Source organism: Scatophagus argus, chromosome 3 (assembly GCF_020382885.2).
Source record: "Scatophagus argus isolate fScaArg1 chromosome 3, fScaArg1.pri, whole genome shotgun sequence".
Classification (NCBI taxonomy): Eukaryota; Metazoa; Chordata; class Actinopteri; family Scatophagidae; genus Scatophagus; species Scatophagus argus.
In genome coordinates, this window is record NC_058495.1 from 27,033,138 (window position 1) to 27,061,080 (window position 27,943).

General features: G+C 46.3%; 1 protein-coding gene across 1 annotated transcript; it reads left to right on the plus strand.

Moving 5' to 3' along the window:
* Positions 1-449: 449 nt before the first annotated feature.
* On the plus strand, positions 450-27,330 carry pik3c2b (phosphatidylinositol-4-phosphate 3-kinase, catalytic subunit type 2 beta). The gene is made up of 33 exons (XM_046385204.1): positions 450-789; positions 5,072-6,019; positions 7,830-7,930; positions 8,777-8,937; positions 9,095-9,215; positions 10,127-10,238; positions 11,335-11,414; positions 11,512-11,575; positions 11,733-11,879; positions 12,039-12,072; positions 12,705-12,900; positions 14,135-14,257; positions 14,463-14,630; positions 15,554-15,668; positions 16,621-16,763; positions 16,898-17,086; positions 17,168-17,261; positions 17,966-18,060; positions 18,457-18,637; positions 18,866-18,973; positions 19,183-19,275; positions 19,399-19,528; positions 19,661-19,797; positions 19,913-20,082; positions 20,426-20,582; positions 20,695-20,804; positions 21,349-21,550; positions 22,198-22,322; positions 22,746-22,863; positions 24,053-24,128; positions 24,479-24,585; positions 24,698-24,826; positions 24,950-27,330. Exons 2-33 carry the CDS (start codon positions 5,159-5,161, stop codon positions 25,142-25,144), a joined length of 4,842 nt encoding a protein of 1,613 aa, XP_046241160.1. The 5' UTR covers positions 450-789; positions 5,072-5,158; the 3' UTR covers positions 25,145-27,330.
* Positions 27,331-27,943: the final 613 nt, after the last annotated feature.

Consider the following 27,943-nt stretch of genomic DNA (forward strand, 5'->3'; position numbering starts at 1 on the left):
TCTCAGTGAACACAGCTGGTTTCCAGTCACTTCACAACATCACTCCATTTTCTTATTTCCACTGTGTAACCGCTGTGTTTGACAGTTTCAATCCTTTTGTGTTATTTCCCAAAAACAGTCTTATCAGAGACATTGTGAAAAGGCACACACTAACCTTGAACAGTCTCCTCCCAGACAGTTGAGACATCTTTATTTTGAAAAATAAACTTGCTGGCTTATTGATGTTATTATTTAATCACTTTGCATTGTTGCATATGATTTTGATTATTCGCTTTACATTACTTTATGCAATTTAATATACATTTTGATTACACAATCCAGAAAAATATTCACTGCATCCATTAACTGTACAAATCACTAGTCTGATGGACGTCAAGATTTCTTGATTTTCGATTTAATTTTAAGTTTTATTTTGAAAAGGTGACCGGAAGCTATTTTGCTTTGTCATATCTGACTTGGCGCCGCTGGTCCGGCAGCTGCAGAGCAGAGATTGACGCAAAGCCGACAGCCTCTCCAGATACTGGGCTCCCGAGCAGCCGGAGCCTCGTACCGCGGGCTGCATTGTTTAACCCGTAAACAGAGGCTGACACAGCAGAGCCGGTGATCCGGTTCTACCGTCTGAATGTGTGGAATACCGCCCGCATCGGCGACTGGATACTCATAATCTGCTCGGAAACACCTACCAAAAATCGGCAGTTGAGGAGGATCGATGTAAATTTTGGCAGCAAAGTAAACCGCTATAAAATGGCAACCGCCGCCCGCTCCCGGCAACCGTAGACCGAGAGTCAGGTAAGGTTTTCCCACCCGGGAGCAAAGTAGCTGCTAGCTGAGGTTAGCATACAGTGTTTTGTTTATGAAAATGTTCTGACGCATTTCTCTCGGCGGCGGCTGAAGTTGCAGTCTGTTCACTTGCTGGAGACTGCGCTGCTTCGCGAGTGCCTTTCTTCGAAGAGAAGGTCAAACCAAACTCCATTCAATCATCCGAGCATCAAAACATTCCTGGATTTTTGTGTGTTTGGATTCAAATTCGAACATGGGTGATGACTTTTCACAAATCGTTTTGGTCTTCAGTTTAATTCGGCTCACGTGTAACACACCTGCCCGCTGGTTACTGCAATAGAGCTTAGTTTACAGTAAGAAGTGGTTCGGGCTGCTCGCCGCCGCCCTCCATAGCAGGCTGTGGGTGGGAAAAATCCCCATAGTAATAGTCGAAGCGCAATGTAAAATTTAAAGCATTTTAAAGCTTACGAATTGTTGTAATTGATGTGTCCGGATGTAAAAGACAGCAGCGTTGGTTAAATTAATGTCCGGGGCCGGTGTGGATGTTGGCCGGTGAATGAGGCCACGTTTAACTGCTGGATATCTGAATGGAGTTTGGTTGGACGCTCTCCACCGGACTGGGCGGCGTGTGGGTTTAAAACGTTGCAGTAGACGGTCGGTAGGCTGCTGGCAGCTGCGGCTGCAGCAGCAGCTGTCACGGGGATGTTGGACACATTTCCACTCATGTAATTCTCCCTTTTACTTTGTTGTTAATGGCGTTTGTCACCTGTTTTTCCGAGTCTGCGCAGTTTGCGTCTGCTTCCTGAGTTTGTCTTTTAAAACTTGTTCTTTCCGAATAGAAAATTAAAAATATACTGCTATCATCTTATCAACACAGGGTAAATAGCTATCAAGCTAACAATTTTAAAAGTGATCTTTCACTGGTCTGTGACGTCATAGACACCTGCCTCGCGCTCGAAACAGGTGGATTTGCTTGGTTGAATTCAGGCGTTGTATTTAAGTTGTCAACAAATCGTAAAACATCACCCCGTGACGTCACCACAAGGGGTGTGGCCACAAGAACGTGATAAGTGATTGTATGAAGATATGGTGTGGCTAAATGGCACTGATGGTCGGTCTTTCAGCATTCAGCAGAGGCACTAAACCCCCTCAGAAGTTTGCTCAGGCTCGTGTTTTATTTGAGTGGAGCACATTACAGAAGGATCAGGTGTTTAAAGCTCTGATTTAGAACCCACAGCAGCAGCTTCACTGAATATAATGTTATGGATTTAGTCATTCAGCTTTAGCGAGTTAGATTTATATGTTATATATGTTTGCTTTTACTCAGTTAGTCTCCATTAAATGTGTGCTGAATCAGCTGTCAGCAGCTCCTGTCGGTGGTGGAGCCATGGATGTCCAGACAAACCATCAGCAGATCACTGTGATACTGAAAGAATGTAAAAACATGAAGATCCTCAGGCAAGTTCTGAATGGAGTTTTTTCCGCTGGTTTCTAAGTGGTTTTATGGACATTTATTCTGGATGGATGGATGGAGATGAGATGTAATAATGTCTTCAGGAAGTGTGTGTCAGAATTCAAAACAAGTCAATTTATTCTTCTAAGTAAAGTAAAGTAAAGTAAAGTGACATATTTTGTCATTGGAGGGAACTCACTCCAACGAAATTTGTTCTCTGCATTTAACCCACCCAAGTGACGTGCACACACACACAGCAAACCCGGGGCAGTGGGCGACCGCGTGCAGCGCCCGGGGAGCAGTGGGGGTTAGGTACCTTGCTCAAGGGTACCTCAGCCATGGACACCGGGACGGGGAATCGAACCAGCAATCCACCGGTTACGGGTCCGACACCCTAACCGCTGATCCACGACTGCCCACCAACATGTCACTTCTGCAGCAGAAGACACACACACACACACACACACACAGAGTCCTTTTTCTAACAAATACTGTCATTCCTACCTCAATGTTTGTGTGCGCTGATGACAGTGGGCGTGGCTCAGTGAAAGTAACACCCCCCCTCCCACCACCACCACCACCACCACCATGGGGGGGGTCATGAGTCACAGTGTGAACCAGTGAAAATCTGTGACACACACACACACACACGAGTAGCATCAGCTCTTTGTTGTGTCGAGACCCTTTAAGTCAGAGGGGCAGGACTCTGTGGGTGGGGGGTCTGGAGGGTCTGCTGGGCCTCCATGCTCGCTTCTTGTTCTGATCTCTTAGGCGTTGACAGCAATACTGATTATTGAAACTGAAACATGTTTCACTTCGCTGTATATCACTTCAACAGAGCATCACTGCTGTTCAAGGTTCACTTCATAAAAAAGACACACACTGCGTGCTGACCTCAGATCAGTCTGAATAGGAACTGAGGTCCCGTTCCTGCTCGGCCGGGTTCTCACCTCAGATGATTCAGAACCACATTTTAATGAAAACAGGCACAGGGAGGACGGAGAGATTCACACGAGTTTAACAGAACAAAAACAGTAAATCAGAAGTTTAAGGTCTCAGTAAACTGTCGTCTGACACAAAGCCCTTGTTTCCTGGCGGCAGCTGGTCCACAGCAGCCCAGGCATGTATGGAAGTGGGACACAGCTGGTTTTTGGTGTGTACATCAGGGTTTATTCCTGTCTGCAGGGGGTGGGGGTGGGGTCTTTGTCTCTCACCCACCCCCATCATCATGAGGCAGACAGAGGAATCAGTCAGATTGCATGTAAATTCATGCCATAAAGAATATTTCAGAGATTTTATTGCGGCATTAACCTAAAATCTAATGACAATTAAGCTGGAGTTGACCTGCAGCAGCTGCATGTGTGTCCTCCAAAGAGACGAGGCGATGTAACTGATCTGAGATCAGTCTGTGGAGCCTGTCCAAACATGAGGCTGTGACAGTGTGACACGACACACTGAGCTGCTAAACACTGCTCACAGGTCAGAGATGCCCTCAGCTTCATCACCTTCATCACTTTCCTACTACTACTTCAGTCTTCTCTGACACACAACGAACAAGCTGAGCTGCTGAATGTCGCAGCTGCTTTACTTTATGTAAGGTTCAAAGTTCAGTTTTACTGTCATCATAAAACGCAGGATTGCACAATGCAGTAAACCAGTATTCAAAAGTAGCACTAAAACCTAATTTATCTTTAGAAAAGAGTCAGTTTGATGACAGTGTTGGATCGGGACGGTCTTCAGTGTCTTCAGTCTCCGCTGCTGATGAAAATCTGACGAGACTCGAAAGTCTTCGAAGACGAGGGAATGTTTTAAAGTTTTATTCCGTTTTAAGACCTGTTTTCTCACTTCCTTCCTCGCTCTCTGACTCTCCTGGTTGTCACAGCGTCAGGCGACCAGAAGGAACACGTTTCTCTTCAGGCCATCTGAGTCTGATACCAAAACCATCCCAGGACTTTGTCAGCAGGTCTGTGATGGTGTCTTGTTTTGTCCATCTCCTCAGGACCTGCTTTGCTTTAAACTCTGACTGAATGCTTCTTAGCCAAATGAAAGACTGCAGGACATGCGATCCTGGAGCTGCTCAGGTCTCAGCTGGTTTTACCTCCTCACTGTTTCACTTCCTCCTCATTGTGTTTCTGGGTTTCCTTCCTGCCTCCACGCTGGCCTGCAGGTTTGTTGGTTGGATCCTGAGCGAGCCTCCGGGTCTCTGGGAGGAAAGTTTGAAGTGGGACAAACAAAGACATCTCAGTTTGATGGAGACGCTCGCTGCTGTCAGTGACACGGAGGACAAGGAGACTGTAGGCGTCAAAACACGACGCATCTAACCTTCTGTTTTAGCAAGAATCTGGGCTGAAAAGTCTCCTCAGCGTTCAACAATTTGTGCTTCTTGAAGTCAGATTTAAGATTGAAAGTTGAGATTTTGGATTAAATTGCAATGAGTCGTCCATAAGTAAAGACATATTGACTTATCAGCTTGTGTCTGTCCCCAAAACCTGTGGATAAAAAAGGTTTTTAAAATCTAGAAGCTTCCTGTGTGGTTTTCGTCAGCAGTTGCTTCATTCACAGCTTTTTCTACTTGACTTCATCATCATCATCATCATGTGACTGTTAGAAGAGTCTGTCTTAAAGTTAATACAAGAGAACTTTCTGACATGTCCTCACCCCAACTTCACACTTTGTTAAAGGAAACAGGAAGTCCATCACTGTTGGTGGGTTGCGTTCATGCAAAGTTTATCAGAAAAGGGTCTGGGCTTCACTACAAACTTTAGTTCAGAATAATAGCACAGGAGCTGAATAATGATGTATCTGTGGATGTCTCACTGTCTTCCTCTCTGTCCTCAGCTGGTCCTCAGCAGCTCCATGTGTCCACGCTGATCTTCTAGCTCAGCTCTTCCCTCCCATCGGGCTCCCTCTCTGTGTGGAGGCATCATGTCGGCGGCGCAGACCCAGAAGGAGAGCAGCGAGGCGGGCTGGGGCTGTCTGGAGGCTCTGGGCCTCAGTCAGAAGGAGCTGGTCCTGGCCGAGGCCCTGCAGATGGAGTACGATGCCCTCTCCAGACTCAAACAGGACAAGGGTGGTACTGGGACCAACCAGACCCCTGGCTCTACAGCTCCCAGACAAACCCGCTCCAAGACCCCGAATCCCACCATCGAACACCCTCGACCCATCCCCTCTGAGCCTAGTCCTCCCCCTACAGGAGGAGGCCTGCTGAGGGGCCTCTCTGGCTCCGACCCCTCCCTGAATCAGCCTGGAGGGTCACAGTCGCTGCATTCCATGCCAGCCAGGGCGCTCCCTCCTCAGGGGAGCTACATCAAAGACTCCCTGTACATCCTGGACAGTCCGGAGGTCAGCAAGTTCAGAGACTGCTCAGGTTCGAGTCTCAGGGACTCAAATGAATCTGGGTCAGGGATTCTTCCCAAAGGTTTCCCACCTCTTCCTGATGATATCCCTCCTGCCATCCCTCCAAGAAACCCCATCCCCCCGTCGACGGGGTCAATGAACCCTTTCCTACCCTCTAGAGGGTCCACTGTGCCCCGCAATGTCAACCTGTTCACGCCCGATGTGGATCAGCCCAAAGTGACCTCAGGGGAGCTGAACTATGACAACATCAACGACTCGCTGTCCCGACTCAACGAGAGCCAACATGGGCCTCGAGGTCGGAGGGTAAACGGGGAACAATCAGGGAAGCCTGTGGCTCGGAGTAAGACCCTCCCCCCTCAAGTTCCGCCCAGGACATACATACCTGTCCCGAAGAGCAACAAGAACCAGCGGCGGGTATCTGCAGACCCGGTAAGAGCCTGTGGATATATCTGGTCATCCCATCACTGAAGGGTCATCAGATATGTCAGACAAGGAGGGTAAAAATGGCTGCTGGGTACTGGTGGTCCTGACCTTTGTACCTGTTTAAATGCAAGTTGTACCCGACTGCAGTGTCGGATCAGTTTCAGGTCTGTGTGTCCAGTACAGACATGGAAGGTCCGGGATGTGTTTAGCTTAGCTTAGCATACAGACTAAAAACAAAAGGAAGCTGCGATCAAAAGAGACAAGAATCCACCTTCCAACAAAGCTTGTCTAGCTTAGTTTTTGAATGTAATCTTCTATTTTCTTCAAGCTCCCCTTTTTGAAAATGTTCTAAAATAAGCCAAAATGTCTCCGTGTGTCCGTGATTGATGTAGACTTCAGTCATCACGTCCTGATCACAATCATAGGTTTTGGTTCATTTGGGTTCAGTTCACTCGGTTGTGTTGTATTTTCTGTATATTTGTATCAGTAAACACGCAGCTGCTCCCACTTCCCTGTTGAAACTTGTCACAGTCACAGCTGGTCGGCAGTCGGACCGGTTGGACCAGCTGTGGTCTGATGCCAGCAGCAGCAGATCTGGTCAGCAGGCAGCAGAGTCAGAGCCGTGGAAAACAACAAAACCTCCACATTAAAGTTTTAGTTTAAGTTTACCGTGTCCTTCTGAAATGTTGAAATCCTCCTGCATGTAGTGATGTGTTATTACATGGCCTACGCACCTGCACAGGTGTGTTTCTCCCTGATTATTAGACTTATAGTTCTTATGACTGATGTTTTGACTCCGCCCTCCAGGGGCGGCAAAGTCAGATGGATTCGTTCAAATAAAATAATTTCTCACTCGGATCAATTGTTCATAACTTAAATTAGCAAATGACAAATAAAAAGCTGAACTGAAGGAAAATCCAACAGCTACAAAAAAGATTTAACACACCTACCTAAAATAAAAGGGACAAGATCTGAACTACAAGCTCAACTCTCCAACCTGTCTGTTACCTGAGAGTGTGAATGTGTACTTTAACTGAGTGTAAAAACCTGGTCCAGACTGCAGCCAGGCTGGCAGCCAGGAGCCAGAACCAACACACGACTTTCCATACATGTAAAGCAGCAGCAGTCGTGAGGGACGTAACAATCAGGCCCTGAAGCACGAGAATGCAGACAGCTGAGTGAACACAAAGTGAAAATTATGACGCTCACGAAGGAGGATTCGCTGCAGGACTGATCTGGTCTTAGCGAGATGTTGGACTCACTCGGAGGAGGGGGTGAAGCCCAGACTGACTGAAGTGATGATAATGATTACAGTGAGGTGTGGGTGGAAGTCGGGATCAGCTGTAACGGGAAGAAAAGACGCGAGCAGAGCCGACAGGCCGCAGGTGTGCATGGGGGGAACGGTGGCCAGGTGTTCCCGGCTCCGCCCAGCTAGCAGCCACGCAGCAATAAACACGATGGGCGCTCGGCTCCTGCAGGTGTTACTGAAACTTCACCTGCACGGGAAGTGATGTAACAGTCCATCTCTTACATGCTGCATTTAGAACAAAAAGTGTCCGTGAAGAACGTTAGATAGATAGATACTTTATTGATCCCGAGGGAAATTCAAGGTGAAAGATTAATCACGTGAGTGAAGTGAGACAAGACACACTGACGGGAACTTTTATTATAGAGTGTATTAAATCAGTTGGTTTAGTCAGTCATCTGCCGTGTTTTAGAGCTGAGTTTCTAATGGACAGCATATATTTTTTATTTATTCATGTCGTCCTCCCTGAGTTCTCTCTTCTGATTGGTTGGCTGTGTGTGTGATTGTCAGGTGTCTCTGGTCTCCAGGATGAATGGATTTGGATATGAACTGTTCCAGGTGTCCCAGGAGAGAGATGAGGAGGTGGCAGCTTTCTGCCACATGCTGGACATGTGAGACACGCACACACACACACACACACACAGGTACGCACAGTAATTAACCGGCAGCAGTTACATCATAAGGTACTGTGTATGTATGGTGGCTCACAAACACAGACCACTGGGACCTGAGAGGTTTAGAATCGATCTGGCCTCTCAGTCCCAAAAACCAGGCCCTGCTGAGGAGAAAGTGACGAAGTTCTCTCCACCACACTCCTCCTTCTGAGGAGGAGAACTGAGGAGTGGATGGAGCGGAACGTGGGGAGATTCTGCAGGAGAACCTGCTAAAACACTGAGACCTGGGAGGAAGTTCACCTTTCAGCAGGACAATGACCACGAAGCCACAACCACAAAAAGGTGAATGTTCTGCAGTGGCCCAGTCAAGGTCCAGATCTCATTCTGGTCCAGAACCTGTGACACTGTGAGAACACTGCGTCATCCAACCAGCCTGAACAACCAGGAGCAAATCTGTGAGGTCTGACAAAGTAAAAGTTCATCCATTTTTCCTGAAATGTCTTTTTCTCCTCAGCCATCCCGTTTTCTCTTTCTTAACTTTTCCGTCTCACTTCCACATTAAACTGCCAAGAAATACGGCAACGATGACAGAACTACGTGCTGTGGCATTTTATGTAAGGAGCTCACATCAAACCCTTGATCCGGGCCACTGACCAGAGAACTGGCCTCACATAATGTGATGGGAACCGGAGCACCTGAGGGGAACAGGGGCAGGGGGGGAACACAGAAACCCCTCAGCCTCTGACGCCACAGCTGACGTACACATCAGACATCCTCAGTACTTTCAGTACTGACACAAACTGCATCTCTCCTGACAGCAGTAATGTCCGTGTTTTTCTGCAGTTTACGTTCGGCGTTCCCACACAATGACCGCTCAAAGAACGCCGGCTTCGTTTGGTCTCCGTCCGTCGGCCAGGAGGAGCTGCATCAGGGTCTGGGGGTCAGCGTGAAGGTGACTGTCATCAGCGAACACTTCAGGGAGCCCCTTACCTTTACCTGTGATGGTAAGACACTGTCAGGATGTGACATGAACCCACAGGGACTGTTTCTTCAAATTAAAAGTCACATGAAACAGTTGTTATATTTCTTGAATGAAGTTGTATTTTCACTAGAACAAGCTGTGATGAGATAAAACTCTGCGTGTGTCTCTGTGTCTCTGAGGTTCGTCCACGGTGGATCTGCTGATCTATCAGACTCTGTGTTACGCTCAGGATGATCTGGATCACATGGATGTGGATCATTACCTGCTGAAGGTCTGCGGACACAACGAGTTCCTCAACAAGTAAGAACCTCAAACCTCCCACAGTCTCCTGCTTCACAGGAACATAAACGTCCAGTGTAGTCAAACCAGCTTCAGTGTTAAAGTGCTGAAGGGGTTCATAATCCAACAGGAAACAAGATGTACTTCATTCTGGAATATGTCGTTCTGTGTAATGGATGCTGTTACTTTTGGTACTTTAAGTATATTTCATATTGATATTTTGCATGTCTTGATTTGAGTAAAAATTTAAATGCATGAATATTTTTACTCTTTGACTATACAAGTGCAGCGTGTGTGTAATTCTTCCACCTCTAGCTTCATTTTTTTGGGATTTCTTCTCCTACCTTTTGTCCTCTTGTGTCCTCACCGTCGTACAGGACATTAGCAGACGGCGGCGTCTGAGAGATGTTGAAACACTGAGCTCTGAGGAAAACCCCTCACTGTGGCTCAGCTGTTCTCATCTTTCTTGCTTAACTGGCAGATTTTCAGCATCATTTCTGTAAAATGTCAGTTTCACTCCTTTAAGTCTGTTTAATAAGTACTGTAACCTTTCAGCACTCTTCACTTCCTGTCTGCAGATGTGACACCGCAGCCTGCTGTGTTCATGACAGAAAATGAACAGAGTTTGGGCGTCTGTAGCCCTGAAACATGACTGTAGGTGCAGATAATAAAGAGACTTGATGAGCAGACTTTGTGACTGACTGATCCTCTCTGGGGGGATTCAGACTTTAGTCCTGAGAGAAGCCATGGACACAGCTGCAGCTGGGGTGTGTGTGTGTGTGTCTCCTGTCGGTGGAAGTGTGTTTCAGTCTGATAAACTTAAGCTGTGACTGAACTTCCTGCAGTGAAACAATAACTGAAAAAAATTGTATTTATTACATCTGTCAGTCTGTTGGTCTCTCTGTCTGTCTGCCTGCCTGCCTCTCTGTCAGCTCTCAGACTCTGGCCGGTCTGGAGTTCGTTCAGCAGTGTCTAAAGTTTGACTGGGACATCCAACTGTTCCTCACCAAGAGATCTGCCATCAACACGGAGCTGGCCCGCACGGTGTGAACACACGCGCACACACACGCACACACACGCACACACACAAACATGTCTGCACAGTCTTGTTTGTTCAACATGTTTGTCACCGTGGGCTGTAAGCCCTTTGCTGGTCTGCAGCCTGGTCACAGTCACTTGAGTGACAGTCAGCTGTCCTGGGATCAGATCTGATGAACACTGGTTTGAATCATTAGATGTGATAACTGAAGCAGCCTCTGATGGAGACATTAATAAATCCACAGGAGGAGTGTTGTGATGTTTGTTTGTGAATCAGACCCCGTGAGAAACCATGTTGTTTAAAGGTGGAATGAGCAGAGCGGCCCAAACAGATGCATAGATACATAGATAGATAACTTTATTGATCCAGAGGGAAATTCAAGAACTGACAAAACTGACCAATCACTGCTCTTATTGCGTGCGTGTGCTGTCTGTGTAGCTCTGATGTGTTTAAGGAGGATCACATCAGTCATGGTGGCTCCGAAGCTCTTACCACACAAGTGTAAATACAGCTGAAGGCAAACGGGAAGTGAGAATAAACACATGGAGGATGTGCATGCGCACGCATGCACACACACACACACACACACACAGTGTGTGTCATCGTTCATGGAAACACAACATGTCCCACAAACTAAACTACAAACTCAGCTGTTTGTCAAAGATTTCGAGACTGATTTGTGCACTAAACCTGCAGAAGTCCTGTCCTTGTCCTGGTGTGTCCTGGTTTGTACACACTGCAGTGGAGCTGACAGAAGCAGCAGATTCACACGTTTATCAACGTCTGTCACCAGCTGATATTGACCTGTCACACGTGTGTTGTATAAACGTATATGCTGTCTGATGTGAAAACATTTGACAGAACACAGCACAACAGACGATGCCTGATATCATTCATAGTTCTTAAATTTCATGCTTCCCTCTGAGCAATAATACTGAAAGAAAATAGTTCCGACCTGAAACTGCGCACCACAGGCTCTGTGGGTTGTCTTGAGTTACTGGGTCATGGTTTGTGATGTGTTGATTTGTTGATGTTCAGACGGGAGTTTGGTCAATCAGACGGAGACGTGCGGCTCAGTAAACTTTTACCTTTAAATCACAGAAAGAAGACGATGAGACGTTGTCCACCATGAACCACAGCATCCTGCTGCAGGAGCGTCCAATCAAACAGACCGTCACCAGGTGAGAGGGCGGAGCCTCGCTGGTCAACTTCTCTGATATGGACATAATCAACAAGTTCACTCACAGGTCACATGTTGGCATGTTTGTGTGCACTCAGGGAGGCTCTGACTCTGCTGCTGGATACCTTTCATAATGAAGCCGAGTCCTTCCTGCTGTCAGAGGTAACACGCTCTGATGTGATTAATCCTCTCTCAGGCAGGAGTACCAGAACACACACACACGGTTCAATGCAGGTTCAGATTTTAAAAATAAACTAAAACTAAAATTAAACTACACTTCTTCTACTTCACCTCTCCTGTTCTTGTCCTGTCTCTTTAGGTGGATCTTCCGCTGCACGTAGAGCGTCTCGTCCAATCAGTGAAGGCCCTCTGCAGCTCGTTAGCTGCCGTGGAGACGCCTGATGTCACCTCCGCCCTCAACCAGCTCCCAGCATGCCCCTGTCGTCTGCAGCCCAAAGTCCTCAAGGTGAAAGATGGCGTCAGTGTCGTTAGGCCGTTCAACGCGGTCCCTGATGGAGATTGATTTAGTGAAAACATGAAGAAATGTTACGTCACATGTTGGTGTCTGTCGGGTGGAGAATCCCCGTTCTCTTTTTCATGGTGTCCTCTCTGTCTGTCCTCCCAGGATGCTTCAGTGCTGGCTGTCAGAGAGAACAGAGGTACGTACCTCCGGCCAGGACAAACGTGATAAACGGTTTGTCCGGCCGGAGCAGCTGAGATCACGTCAGAGTCCCAGCTGAGCGGCACATTTCACAGACTCTGTTTCCTAACCTGCAGCCTGGGAAATCCATGTCCCCGTGTGGCCGTGGGCGTGTTGATGTTCTTGTGACGCCACAGTCCTCCAGCATGCTGTCAGTCTTTACTTTCCGCATCGCTGCTGACGCCACATTTAAAAACTGTGGCACACTGTGAAATACTTTATCAGCATTCTGTGAAGTCGTTTTCAACTCGTTTGCTGATCTGAAAAGGTCTCGTCCTCCATGTCTTCATTTACTGTCATGCACAGCAGGCTGATATGCTCGAGTATCTGGGCTCAGGCGCAGTTGTGTCTGTTGCTTCTGTGTGTCCAGGGGCCTCGTTACAGAAATAAATCCTGTCTTCTTATCACAGAAGCGGTTCATAAACTCTTGGCCGTCCCATCTCCTCTCAGAACTCGTATCTTCAGTTAAATCCTAACTTGAAGTGTGAACTCAGTTCTCCGATCAGCACTCGTCCTGTCCTGCCTGTTTCAGTATTCAAAATGTACACCAGATCCCCTGTATCCATGACAACGGCTGTCTCACTTTCACAGAGAAAGTGGTGGAGAAGTTGACGGTGGCCATCTTGGATCTGGTGGAGCTGTACTGCAGCACGTTCAACGCCAACTTCCACACAACGCCGCAGAGTCAGTGCTGCACGGCGCCCGTTCAGGAGGCCGGCCTTGTCACCAACGTGCTCTCCTTCAACGTGTACGCCGCTCATCGCATCCCCATCACCTGGGCTGCCAGGTATAACCACGCGCATACACGCACGCACGCACTCACACACTCACACAGAAGCATAACACAGCAGTGTTGTTGGTGTGAACAACAGACTGATGATTCAGCTGATCTTAGAGCAGTGTTTGAATCCTGAAACAAAGGCAGCTGCCCCTCCCCCATTAAGACCCACCCACCCACACACACACACACACACTCTCTCTCTCCCTCTCTCTCTCTCTGCTGGAACAAAGGGCTGACTGCCTGGGAACCAGACCTGACCTCTGACCTGTGAGAGGAGGTCTGGCCGGCTGATTCGCCTGACAGCTGGCTGTCAGCATCACACACCATCTGTGTGTGTGTGTGTGTGTGTTGAAATGTTGCTTGATTGCGTTTCAATTTTTGCTCCTTCCTTCATCTACTGCACCGCAAACTTTGTATGTTTTACGTCACTACATTTATTTAAAACATTTGTGCACACAACAGACATTTTAAATTCCCTTTGGTTCTTCCACCTCTTCTAAGATTCCATAAAGCAGGCAGGAAAATAATAAAATTCCCTACATTTTTACTGCTGCACTTATGGCATTTTGTATCATTTTTGGAAACTCAGTGGTCCCATGTGTCAGAAGACTAAATATAATTTGATAAGAAATGCAGTATTTCAGAAACTACGAGAAGAACAATCCAGTATTTGATGTCTTTGAACTTCAACTCAAAGTTGAATATCATATCTTTGATGGACTGTCTTCCATATGAACTGAATGATTTAAAACAACACAGCTGAAATAAATCAATTCAGAGTATAGAAAAGTTGTGCTGTGACTGTAGCGCCTCCTGCAGGCTGTTACTGATGTGCTCAGACTAAACGCTGCTGCTTTATGAATCCTTTTCATTCAACTGTTGGACTTTTTTCCAGCTCTTTTTACTGATTAAATACGACAGAAGACACGCGGCCTTCTGTTTTTGAGGGAGGACAAAAATCAGATGGTGTATATTTAAAATAGTTTCATATACGTATATGTTGATAAATTATCCAGTAGGTGTGTTATTATGATTCAAGTTGACATGTGACAACCTGTGAACTCGTGTCTAGTTTTGTAAATTTGTGTTCTGGATGTTACAGTTGTTTTTTTTATACCATGATGAATAGATTTTATACAAAAGGAATGCATTCACATGAGTGGCAGAGAGCTGCTCTGGAAACAGATTGGTCTCCATTTCTCATGACTTCATGTCTCTGTCCTGTTCTCTGGTTGGTCAGTTACGAGGGTTTCTTCCTGTCCTGCTCTCTGACTCATGGAGGGGCGGAGCTCTGCGCACCGCAGCACACTAGCAAACAGTCAGTCAGCAAATACCTGTTCCACCTCGTGGTATGGGACCAGAGGTACGTACGCTCACCTATTCCAGAGTAATGACATCACAGCCTCACCTGTAGAGTCCCTCTGACCTGCAGTAAGGTCAAAACAGGACGATTGCCGTAGAAGAAACTGTACAGGTGTAGTTCATCATTTGTTGGTGCGTGTGAATGACATCCTGTTCCACTCCTCAGTGCAGCTCTTCCTCACCCGTCTCCCCCCGTGTGTGCGCAGGGTTTGTTTCCCGGTGCAGATCAACCAGCTGCCCAGAGAGTCGCAGCTGACGGTCACTCTGTACGCCAGCTCTCTGCCACCACCCGGTGGAGCTGACGAGAAGGGGAAGCAGCGCCGCAGCATCGAGGCTCTGGGCTGGGTCACCATGCCGCTCTTCAACTTCAGACAGTGAGTCACATGACACAAAGAGTGAGGAAATAGTCACATGACCCGAGTTGTCTTCACGCTTATGTTTATCAGTGAACCGGTCGGTGGATTTTGTTAACACCTCTACTAGCAGTTTCCCCCGTTAGCTAAACTAACCAGCTGTGACTTTACTTTCTTTCTTGAGTTTGACCGTTGGATCATTTGTGTTTGTTTGACCCACACACACACACACACTTTACTGCACATTAGCTATAAGCTAACGTGTGTGCGTGTGTGTCGCCTCTGAACTCACCTCTGATTACAAACTCCAGTTACTACCCTCCAGTCTCTTCTTGTTCCCAACCTCAGCTTGCTGCTGTAGACAGGTTGAGAAACGAACGTGAAGATGAATCCGCTTCTTGAGTCTGAGAAAGTCTCCAGTGTCTCCAGATCAGAGCAGAATCTGGTTGTTTCTTCCTCCAGAAACTCCAGCTCTGCCAGCAGTTCTCTCCTCCAGAGCCTCCTGGCTCTCAGCAGCTGAGCTGCAGCTCTGATCCTTTGCTCTGATTGGTCCTCCCTACTCAACACACTGCAAAGCCCTGCCTCTCGCAACACAATTAAAAGAGATTTTTTCAGAATAAAGGAACAGTCCTCTCACTCTCATGTCTGCAAATATCCAGAAACAGGATGAACTCAGATCAGATGTGAGGTGAAATAAGTCGTTAAGACAGACGTTCTGCCTACGTATCAGAGGACGGGCTGACGCCTCCTGGCTGGGTGTGGTTACAGCCCTGACCCAGCGATTCGCCGCAGATGGCTGATGTGTCGTTACTGTTTTTTTTACTTATGTTCCAGCTGAGCCTTCATGAAGTCATTTCCACAGCAGCAGCCCTCATCCTGCTGAACACATCGACAGGAAGTGTGTGTGGACTGATAGGTGTGTGTGTGTGTGTGTGTATCCACAGTGTCCTGACGTGTGGCAGGAAGTTGCTCGGTCTGTGGCCTTCAGCTCCAGGGAGGAGCGGAAACGCCCGGACGAGTTCGCCGAACTTCAGCCAACCGGACAGCGTGATCCTGCAGGTGAGATCTGTGTGCTCGGGTCCTTCATCATCATGCTCAGTTTGACAGCATTCACAGTCCAAATGACCTCAAGTGACCTCTGCTCGTTTTGTCTTCGGGAACTGATTTTAAACAGTATCCCAGCATGCACTTCACTTCACCCAGCAGTGCTGATTTCATTCTCCTTTATTCATGGACTTTGTTCTTGAGGTACCAAAACAAGTGAACATTCAGATTTGAACTAAATGTGCAATCCAGACAGAACAGAAAAGTAAATTTATTTATGCAGCACCATTCAAGAGACGTCACGGAGTGCGTCACAGTCAGAGCAAATGAACAACACAAAGAGTGTAGAAGTAAGATACTGAAAACAGAAAAATATCTAAACAGATCAGAAACTGCTTGGAACCAAATCTGATCAGAACCAGGTCTGATCAAAACCAGATCTGATCAGAACCAGGTCTGATCAGAACCAGGTCTCATTTGGTCTTTGGATTGCTTTCAAACAATTAAAAATTTGCTGGTTCTCAGGGAAGTCCTGCAGTTAGGAGAACTTGAAACCTCGCTGAGAGTGAAACTGTGTGAAACACGCTCACACACACACACACACACACACACACACACACACACACATACACACACACATACACAGTGTTAACTGTTGGGGATGTTGGGAACATAGACTTACATTCATTTCCTGGAGACCTGCACGAGCCATGACCACTGACCCAAAAATCCTTACATCCTTTGTCTCCAAGTGGACAAGCCGTCCCCAATAAACTGGTCCCCTCCAAAGTAGGCTGAGTCAGAAACACACACACACAGACACACACAGACACACACAGACACACATGCACACACTGCACAATACTGTACTGTCCTCTAAACATCCTCTAATTGAAAAAATCTGAGGAGGAAAATCACTCTAATGCTCTTTGTCTGTCTGTCTGTCTGTCTTAACGATGTGTCTCAGGTGGACTTTCCCACGTCGTCGTTCGAGGTTCACTTCAGTACTCCTCCTCCTGCAGACTTCTGTCCTCAGTATGACTTCTCCAAACTGGACACCATCAGTCAGATCCAGCTCCAGGATGTCTTTCACAAGAAGGCTGTCTTCTGGTCAGACACACACACGCAGCCCTGTGTTTTAAAATCAGCTTATTGTCTTCAGTACCAGTAAATGTCTGCTGTTGTCGTTACCTTGTTGTACTCTGTGTGTGTGTGTGTGTGTGTGTGTCACTGTGTGTGTGCAGGCTGACAGCAGAGGATAAGCGTCTGCTGTGGGAGAAGAAGGCCTTCTGTCAGGCAGAGAGTGCAGCTCTGCCTCTGGTTCTGGCCAGCGCCCCCTGCTGGCAGTGGGCCTGTCTGCCTGACATCTACGCCCTACTGAGGCAGTGGGCCTGCCTTGGTCACCTGGACGCCCTGGGACTCCTCCATGCCTCGTATGTGCCCCATCCACCCACACCCACCTGTCATCTGTCCTTCTGAGTGCCTGAGTGACATCATGGCGTCTGTGTTTTCAGGTTCCCGGACCAGGAACTGAGGAGGACGGCTGTTCAGTGGATGGACTCCATCTCAGATCCGGAATTACTGGACTTCCTGCCTCAGCTCGTCCAGGTAACGTGAGGCTTTTACTTTGTAAGGGATAGAGAGAACCAGGCTTTCATTTTCTCATTCCTCTGTCAGTCAGAGTCCTTCCTGCTTTCTGCTCCTGTTTGAAACAGTGTGTGGACGGTTTGATAGATTCTCTGAATGTTCTCTGCTTTGCTGTTTTTTTCACTTCCTCCTGATGTTTCACAGTAAAAGCCTTCCTGAAGCTCAGAGGTCATAATCCCTCCATTTCCTGCCTCACCATGTCAGACCTCATGATATATCAATGCTGTCTTTTATAAGAATATCAGCTTCAGATGCATTCAGGTGCAGTCTTCAATTTAGGTCACTGGTGTATTTGATGCCACATTGTTCTTTTATTTAATCCACTTGGTGTTAGCAGCTTTACTAATATTTACATTGAAGTCTATAAGCATGTTTTCATACTTGTTTTTCTCAGGATGCTTTCATGGTTTGGGCTCCTTCATCACTGTTAAACCGCTTTCTGTTAAAGTCAGCACTTCCTTTTCAAAGTTTCACATTAAAAGCCTTCTAGGGCATCAGCAATCATAATCCTTCATTTTACGGGAAGGCTTTTACTCTGAAACATGTGAGCAGGAAGTGGTGATGCAGAGCGAACCGAAACCTGCAGGTCGATTCAATGTTTCATTGAGTAGAAATGGTCTCACGGTGTCTCCTGGCGAATGTCTCTCTGTCTGTTTGTGTCTCAGGCTCTGAAGTACGAGTGTTACCTGGACAGTTCACTGGTTCGTTTCCTCCTACGGAGAGCCATGGGGGACATTCGCATCGCTCACTACCTCTTCTGGTCAGCTGATTTCCTGATCATTTAGACAGTAACTTCATCTCACAGCCAGTACGCAGATTTCAGATCAGGTTAACGTTGTTGCACACTCAGAAACACCTGCGGGGTGCAGGGTCTCGTCTGGTCCCTGATCAGTTGAGCCGTTCATCAGGAGGACCGACCCTGACCTACATGTAGCCCAGAAAACAAAGACGGCATGCGACCAACTTTGTGACCAACAGAGACTCAGATATGAGACGGACTGTAAATGTCTGATGAGGGTCGGTCCTCCTCAGCTGAAGCTGAAGAAACACCAGAAGAAGATAAAACTTCACAGTAACAGTTCAGCCTGGAGCTAACAGCATCAGCACAAACACATGAGTGAACCATCGGTTTGACAGTTCTGTGTTTGTCTCCCAGGCTGCTGAAGGACAACCTGCAGGACAGTCAGTTCAGCGCTCGCTATCAGCACCTTCTGGCCGCTCTGCTCTGCTGCGTTGGCCGAGGTCTCCGTGAGGAGTTCGACCGTCAGTGCTGGCTCGTCTCCGTCCTCGCCAAGGTGGCCCGCAAAGTCCGAGAGGTCACCCCGTCCAGCAGACAGGTAGGCAAGATGGGAAGCGTAATTAGAGAAAACATTAACTTTGGAGCTAGTTTGAGAAACTGTACGCTTGGTGTCCGTTTCAGGAAAACACCTGGAGAATTATCAGCTGTCTTGGATCTTAACTGTTGTTTTCTCGAATGATTAAGGATCTCTGAAATGTCAAGACCATGATGATCTACATGTGAGCGTTAACTAGTTGATTATAATAATAATGTGTGTGTGTCGCAGTGTGTCCTCAGGGAGGGTCTGGGGGAGATGAAGCGGTTCTTCTCAGTGAACAGCACCTGCAGACTTCCTCTGAACCCGGCGCTGCTGGTCAAAGGGATCAACATCCAGGTACTGAGCGAGACGCACAGTTATTGTCTTCATCGTAATATTATTATTATTACCTTCATGATTAGTCGATCAATCATTCAGTTTAGAAAAATGTCAGTTTGATGACTTCATATTCAAATCTTTCATCATCTGGTGAGCAGGATATTTAATCTGACATCTGACCTGTCACAGAAAGGCACCAGATCGCTCTTCTTCTCTGTCTTTTACAGTCGTGTTCCTTCTTTAACTCCAACGCTGTTCCTCTCAAACTGTCCTTCCAAAACCTCGACCCTCTGGGAGACAACATCAACGTCATCTTCAAGGTAAAAGGTTTCACCTGTGAGTTCGGTTCAGTTCAGACTGAACACACAAACAGTCCCGCCTCAGTTAATTAGCCCATGTTGACCTCACCTGGAACCTGACCTTTGGCTGATGTCTCTGTCCAGTCAGGAGACGACCTGCGGCAGGACATGCTCACTCTGCAGATGATCCGCATCATGAACAAGATCTGGATCCAGGAGGGTCTGGACATGAGGATGGTCATCTTCAAATGTTTTTCCACCGGCAGAGGACGAGGTGAGGACTCACCAGATGTATACCACAGGAGGACAGGTGTATATCAGGTGGACAGGTGTCTTAGCCAGTCCTGGTCTTTTTCACAAAACCGTCAAATAGATCAGAATGAAATAAATTCTCACCTTTTCTCAGGTATGGTGGAGATGATTCCTCACGCTGACACTCTGAGGAAGATCCAGGTGGAACATGGAGTCACTGGGTCCTTTAAGGACCGAACGCTGGCCGATTGGCTGCAGAAGCACAACCCTACCGACGAGCAGTACGACAAGGTACACACACCTGTACACACACTCAGATGTGCCGCACATCTGGTCTTTGCTGTCGGCTGTGAAGTGGAGGTCTGATGGATCTCATCACAGTTTGAATCATGAAATCTGTGTTCAGGCGGTGGAGAACTTCATCTACTCGTGTGCCGGCTGCTGCGTGGCGACCTACATCCTGGGAATCTGCGACCGGCACAACGACAACATCATGCTGAAGACCAGCGGTCACATGTTCCACATCGACTTTGGGAAGTTCCTGGGACATGCGCAGATGTTTGGGAACATCAAGCGGTGAGAGTCATGATGTTGATGATAGTAAATACATTAAACCTGCAGTGTCTCCCCCTTCTGGCAGTGAAAGTCATTGCATGGCTCCGACACGATTCGAGTTGCTGTAGCTCACATCGTTGTTGTGGTTGTATGTAACAGACATTCATTTCTAAGTCCCACACAGCAGGTTCAATGTGAAATGATAAAAAGATAGGAAGACAGAATTATTTTACAGCGATGTGAGAAATCTAAAGCAACATAAAACTGAATTAGTGATGTGTAATCTGGGACCAGGTGTGGGGTTCTGATCTGTGTGGCTCTGTGCTGCGATTGGTGTGTGATGTGGGTCATGTGATGCATGCAGGGACCGCGCCCCCTTCGTCTTCACCTCCGACATGGCGTATGTCATCAACGGAGGAGACAAACCGTCAAGTCGCTTCCACGAATTTGTGGATCTGTGCTGCGAGGCGTACAACCTGATCAGGAAACACACACACCTGTTCCTCAACCTGCTGGGCCTGGTGGGTGCACACACACACACACACACCCTGTTCACTGCTAACTCTCCCACAGTGCAATGCTCCGCTCTCTGTACATGTACAAATGTGTATGTGTGTGCACATTTGTGTGCAGATGTTGTCTTGTGGGATCCCTGAACTCTCAGATCTGGAGGACCTGAAGTATGTCTATGACGCACTGAGACCGCACGAGTCTGAGGCCGACGCCACCATGTACTTCACCAGGTGCGCACACACACACACACACACCAGCTGCCAGATATGACGGGTTTTAAAGGTTTCTGTTGAGCTCAAGCTAGCTGTGAGTTAGCTGAAGCTAAAGTGACCAACTCGTCACATCCTGTTTCCTGTGATTACACAATCTGCTTTCATGATCCAGCATGTCTGTGAGTCAGCTGGGTGTTACACACACAACATAAAGGCTAAACATGAACACACGAGCTGTTCGTCCTGCTTAAAGTTAACGAGCCAAACGCGAGAGTCTCAGCCTCTCGGCTTTATTTCTCCAACTTTATTGGCACGAACTGAAGACGAAGTACGAAAAGAAGAAAGAAAGATGTGTCACATGAAGGAAATGATCTCAGTACCAAACAGACAAACAGCATCATAAATAACATAAAGGACAGTTTAACAAATCTTATTATATTCAAATAATCACTAATAAGCGAGGACTGTGGGAAAAGAAATCCAGAAATTGGGAAAAAATAAAATAAAAATAACAGATTTGGTTGGCCTTTAACCCATGTTTGTCTCTGTGTGACCTGAGCAGATTGATTGAGTCCAGTCTGGGCAGCGTCGCCACCAAGCTCAACTTCTTCATCCACAATCTGGCTCAGATGAAGTTCACCTCGTCGGAGGATCGGCCCACGCTGTCGTTCGCTCCCAGATTTCACACGGCGAAGAGCGACGGCCTCATCAGGAACCTGTACATCTGCAGACACATCCGCACCGCCAACCCCAGCAAGGGATACGTGAGTCCCGACTCGACCCGACATGACTCGACCCGACTGGAGCTGAAAATCCACTGACAATTTATGAGGAAATAGTTTTGTAATCAGCTCATCGTTGAGGTAAATTTGATGGTTCGAGCTGCTTTCCCTCCTCTTACCTCACAGGAAGCTGAATAAGGCTTTGCACTGTTGGTCAGACAAAAAGGTCACATGAAGACTGAAGAAAATTATGACGTACATTTTTCTCCATTTCTTCATGTTTTGAAGACCAAAAGCCACAGATGAGTCGATAAATGAAGTGAAGTCAACAGCAGCAGTTTTCTGCCAGATTCGAGTTTGAATTTAAACTTTTATTCAGAGGGAAACTTTGCACGCTTCCAACCAGTTTTGTGTCTTTACAGTGAGGGTCATAAGTCTAAATGAGCAAAGTGAGACTCACTGTAACGCTGCCTGCTGGATCCTGAACACATAAGGAATTTAAATGAGACAAGAGGACGACCTCACAGTGAGCTCAGCTCTGAGAGAGTTGAGGCTCACAGCTGCTAAACCTGATAAAATAAGTTCAGCAGAGACAGAGGACATGGGCTATGTGGGTTATAGGCAGAGGTCCTGACTCACAGAGTGTGTGTATGTGTGTGTGTGTGTGTGTGTGTGTGTGTGTCTTTCAGGCCTATGTGGTGAAGGTGGAGCGTGAAGGCCAGCAGGAGGCGCAGTTGGTTCAAAGGACGTTTGAAGAGTTTCATGAACTTCACAGCAAACTGAGACTCATGTTTCCCTCATCCAAACTGCCCAGGTACTCACACACACACACTCTCTCTCTCTCACACACACACACACACACACACACACACACACACACTCTCACACTCACAAACATGCACAAACACACTCACACACACTCTCACAAAAATACACAAACACACTCACACACACACACACACTCTCTGATCCTGGACAGGGTCTGTACTGCTCAACACATGAATGCTGAGAAGGGGATGCAGGTGTCACAATGTCACCTCCTGGATGAATTCATCCTGAGCAGACTGAATGGATGAAATTCTGACCTGCAGATGTTGTGATGTCAGCCGCTTCTTTATGGGAAAAAGTCTTTTTGGGTCTGTGTGTCATGTGATGTTTGGCCACGATGTCCGATTGGCTTCACAGTCCCGCGCGCTTCCTTCGGGTCGGGTCCAACAATTCTTTGCTCCACCCACAGATTCCCGAGTCGCTTTGTGATTGGTCGGTCTCGTGGTGAGGCGATGGCTGATAGGAGGAAAGATGAACTGAATGGTTACGTGTGGCACCTGATCCACGCCGCCCAAGAGATCGCTCAGGTGAGTCTCACCCTGCCATGATGGTGACGATGATGAGGATGATGAATCTCCTTCAGTACATTCTGACTGGTTGTATTAGCTTGTTAATAAAGGTAAAAACACAGAGTATTAACTTCAGTAAAATTTTATTTGTCAGTATAGTTTTACATACAGCGAAATTCTTCTCTGCATTTAACCCATCACTGACTGAACACACACATGCAACATGCACATACACAGGAGCAGTGGGCTGCCTGGTGCCTGGAGAGCAGTTGGGTGCTTTAGGTGCCTTGCTCAAGGGCGCATCAGCAGTTACTAATGGTGGGTGGGGGGGGGGGACTAGTCACTCCACCTTATGAGCAACTGACATTTAACACTTAGTTTTGTGTTTTGTGACTTTTAGTCAAAACAAGTTTAGTGTCCATGTTGTGTCCCTGCAGCTGCTGTCAGTGTTAGCGTGTCTGCAATGCTTCACATGTTTCTGTTCAGCTTTCTAAGTCCTGAAGTTTCATTTTCACTCAGTGGTTTCTGAGAAGTGTTCTCAGTGTGAGGAACCATATCAGGCTACACACACACACACACACACACACACACAGGGTGGGGATCAGCTGTATCAGGTCTTTCCAGTTTTAGAAACTTGGCAGCAGCATGAAGAAGTTTTTTTCCTCTCAGCTGTGTACTTCTAACACACACTGACTTTCATTTTCTATGTGAGAAGTTTGGATTATTTAGTTGTGTTTGCATGCATTTTGCCTTGAAGCTCTCACAGTGTGGAGGCCTCATCACACCATCAACAGAGCTGACTTTCTGTCGAGACGTCTCCGTGTTGCATGGCAAAAATAAACACTGAAGTTAGCATGCTAACCAGCTAGCCGCGGCCCGTCCTGTCTGTAATATTGTACCTGTAGAGGCAATGGTGTAACTCAACTCACGGGTCAGCTAGCTAGACCCTCTAGCTGCTCTGCTAGCTGAGCTAACAGTGAGCGGGTATGCAGATGAAATGCTGCCCCCTGTTTGTTTGGAGGAGGAATTCGACAGGTCTTACATATCGTAGGCTGTGAAGAGCAGCTTTACTGTGTTTATTTCACTCCCTGCTTCACTCTGAGGAAACAAACCATCAGAGAAAAGAAACAACAAAGGCTGCAAAAGTCATGACTCATAAGAATGTCAGAATAAAAATATGAAGACAAATATAAATTGTGTGTCGCAGTGTGATCTCGTCTACACCTTCTTCCACCCGCTGCCCCGAGATGAGAGACCAGGAACAGCGAGCGTCAAACCAGCAGGTACACACACACACACACACACACACACACACACACACACACACACACAGTCAGGGTTTAAAGTTCAGTTTGTTTTCCACCCTCAGGTCAGAACAGTGAGTTCAGGTCACTGCTCAGTTCACACACACACACACACACACACACACACTGGGCTTCACTGTATGTGTACTGGCTACACTGGTGGTTAATAACAGGAACATAAGTAATAATATGCTTTATTTGTACTGACTTTCTAACAACAGAGACGTTAATGTGGTCAAATGAGATGTTCATGATGTGCGTGTGTTTTAACTGCTGAGGATCAGATGTGATGATCTGTCGAGTTAAATCTGTGTGTGTGTGTGTTGCAGAGATGTCGTGGTCTCCAGCTTCAGGCAAAGAGCTCGGCGAGGTCAAATTGTCAATCTCCTACAAGAACGATAAGCTCTTCATCATGGTCATGCACATACGAGGCCTGGTCAGTCAGAGTGTGTGTGTGTGTGTGTGTGTAGTGTGTTTCCAGGCCTGTTGATATCGGTAACATTCTCATGTGCCACCCGACCGAAAGTCATATTTTCTGATTCACGCAGCAGCCCCTGCAGGACGGCACAGACCCGGACCCCTATGTGAAAGTCTACCTGCTCCCAGACCCTCAGAAAACCAGCAAGAGGAAGACGAAGGCAGCACGACGCACCTGTAACCCCACCTACAACGAGATGGTACCAGCTGCACTTCTCTCTCTTCTCCTCTTCAGACTCTTCTTCTTTGCTTCTTTTTAATTAGTCTTCCCTCATTTCTTCTCTTCCTCCTGTGTTTCATGTCATCCACTGCCGGCCGTTCAGCTGGTGTACGAGCGGATCCCTCGTGGGGACCTGGACCAGAGGGTGATCCACCTGCGAGTTCTTGGTGACGGGGCTTTCTGGGAGAACACCCTGCTGCTGGGGGAGACCTTCATCCCTCTGAAGAGGCTGGTCCCAGGTCAGCACTGGGTGGATTGGCACCAGCTGGGCGCCGCCGGTTCAGACTCCACCCACTGACGGACAGGAAACGGGAAGGGCTGGGTTTAAAGGGAAGGGAAGAGAAGAAACAGAGAAGCGTTTCTCCTGATGAGGACAGAAGACAAAAGGAAAATCCTTTCAAAGTAAAAGCCGTGTGGCTGATCCTCCCTCAGTGTGTGAGGGAGTTTAGTGCCGCATTTGAAGCTGCAGTGTCGTCATCACAAAGTTTGATTTGTATTTTAACACAAAAATCTGGACTTGTATTGGTAATTTATTTGATTAATAATCACTTGAAAAGGTTTCGTGAGTGAGGCAGATTAATTTTCATGATCAAGCTCTTTAAACAAACTCCTCTGAGATTTTAAGTGAGCAAACTCTCCAGTGAAGTGACTTCAAAGTAAAGTTAAATTGAGTTCCAAGCTCTCATGTTAAATCAGACTTTTTCCGAATGGACATGTCTTCATGAAGACGTGTTGAGTCTGAATTCATGCCTTTATTTTGAAGAGAAGATGAAATTGTTTCCTGTTCGGACTCCGTGATGCTTCTTCCTCTTCTTCTTCAGCATATTTTCAGACGAAGAGCTGAACACCAAACCCCGTTCGGATGAGCTCATCTCCGTTTTCCAGCAGGGTTTCCTACTTCTGGTTTGAGTTTTGCTTCTTACTGATGATTTTATTATTTTAATACTTAATACCTTTAAAAATTTCTGTTGCCCAGAAGACAAACAGATGAAGTGGAAAATTAATATAATAATAATAATTATACTTAAAACACTTAGTATCTCATGCTGGGAAACAGAAATGATGTAGAAAATGCACATTAACTGTTCAGAAGTTGGTTAACATTTTACATAATTTTGTTGTGAATGATTTTGACAAAGAAACATTTTGTTTTGACTTTGTTTCATGATCAGTGAAATCAGAGGAAAGGACCCAGTTGAGTCATTTTCCAGGACTTTTTAAGGACTGAAATGCTGCATCTTCCAGATTCCAGGAACATTTCATGCAGCTTTTTCATGTCCTGACACAGAACAGACACATAACTCACACCCGACTTCGTGTGTGACTTCAGCACAAAACACACTGTGTAGGCGAAGAGTTTTAACTGTAAGCTGCAGCAGCGCAGCTTTAGCCTGAATGTTGCTAACAGGAAGTGGCTCAAGTCGAGTCTGGTTTGAGTCCAGCACTGTAAAAAAAGAAAACGCACTGCAGGATATTTTTATAGCAAGGATGAAGATTTGATTTTCTATCTGTGGTGCACGTGAGCTTCTTAAACTTCCTGCTGCTGCTCAGTTTGCCTTCCAGCCTGTCGTCCTCTGCTTTCTGTTCAACTCTGAATAATCTGCCGGCTGTTTGTTTCTACATTTCATTCTTTCTTTTTTTAATCATCTTTTGTGTGTAATTTTGTACATTTTGGGAAAGACTCGTGGCCATTTTAACCTGCCTCTGCGGGTTGCAGTGCACACTGGCGAGAAGCGAGTGCTTTCCTGCGGGTTGTTTTTGCGCTGTAGACGAGACAAACTGAGGACGTGAACCTGCAGGAAACGAATTCCACTGATCTGATCCGTTCAGCACATTTTTCCAAATGCAAAACATGTTTGAAATGGCTCCAGTAAAACCTGGAGTCATCAGAAAATCTGAGGAGAAAGTTAACATTTCAGTCTAAATGTTTTTCCTAACATATTTGAGATTAAAGGTGCAGTTTGTAAGAAGTAGGCGTAATTTTTTAAAACATTTTAAAATGAACTAACATCAATAGAGTATGAAGAAACAGCAGTGCTGCTCAGACGAGACAGATACGAAATAAAACTCACTCAAACTGTCCTGGTTTGTCTTTCCAGCATCACCTCTGGTTTGGTCCAAACATCCTCAGTTCAGACTGAGACGTGAAAATAAGCTCCTCTGAGTTCTGGCCACATTTTAAAAGTTGCCCCTTTAAGAATCATGTCAAATTTCCTCTTTTTTAAAAGATGCAGTTTTTTAAATGGAGTTCAGTGAAACTCGACGAGACAGTCTGCATCACATCCATCACGTTGATGTGATGGAAGCGAGTGAAGGTGACAGAATGTAAGTTCAAAGTGAACAGGATCTTAATGTACTGTACAGACTGAACTTAATGAAAATGTGTCCCACCTCCGACTGACAGCCTGTTATTAATGTGTAACTTTCATTTTGGAACATATTTTGTATTATTTGCACTACAAAATAAACTTGAACTGAAAAAGGTCTCTTCTTTCATTCTTTGGATCCCTCCGTCCTACATCTTAATCTCTAAGTTTTCCTCTTTCCATCTGTCCTCTCTGTATTTTCCCACCTTTCTCTATCATTTCCTCATTTCATCCACATATTTCACAAGGAAAAAATCAAGATTACAGAACTGTAGAAGCAAGCAGAATATTGTGGAACAGAAAATTATTTTTACTGACCCTCAATCAATCGTGACCCCTCAGATTTATTTTGTCCAAGCTGACAAACACAGCACCAAACTGGAAAACAAGATGGTTTCTTAATTCAATGAGACACCAGCTTGTTCTGATAATTGTAATCTGATAATCTGTTAAATGAGAAAAATGAATAAATTAAACAAAGCATGTCAATTTAGATATATTTAAGGATAACTTTATTGTTAAGTACGTCGACAAGCTTCTTTCCTTCCCAAAAAGTATTTTATTTAAACATTTATTCACTCCTCTGTTAAATACTCCACTAAAAAAGGATTTAAGGGGTTTGCAAGCACATCAGATTATTCTGAAGATCTTTCAATTTAACATGCTGTTGCTTCTCTCTTCAAACTTTTTAAAACTAAAATTGTTTTCAGTGTGGGAAACGTGCGCTGATA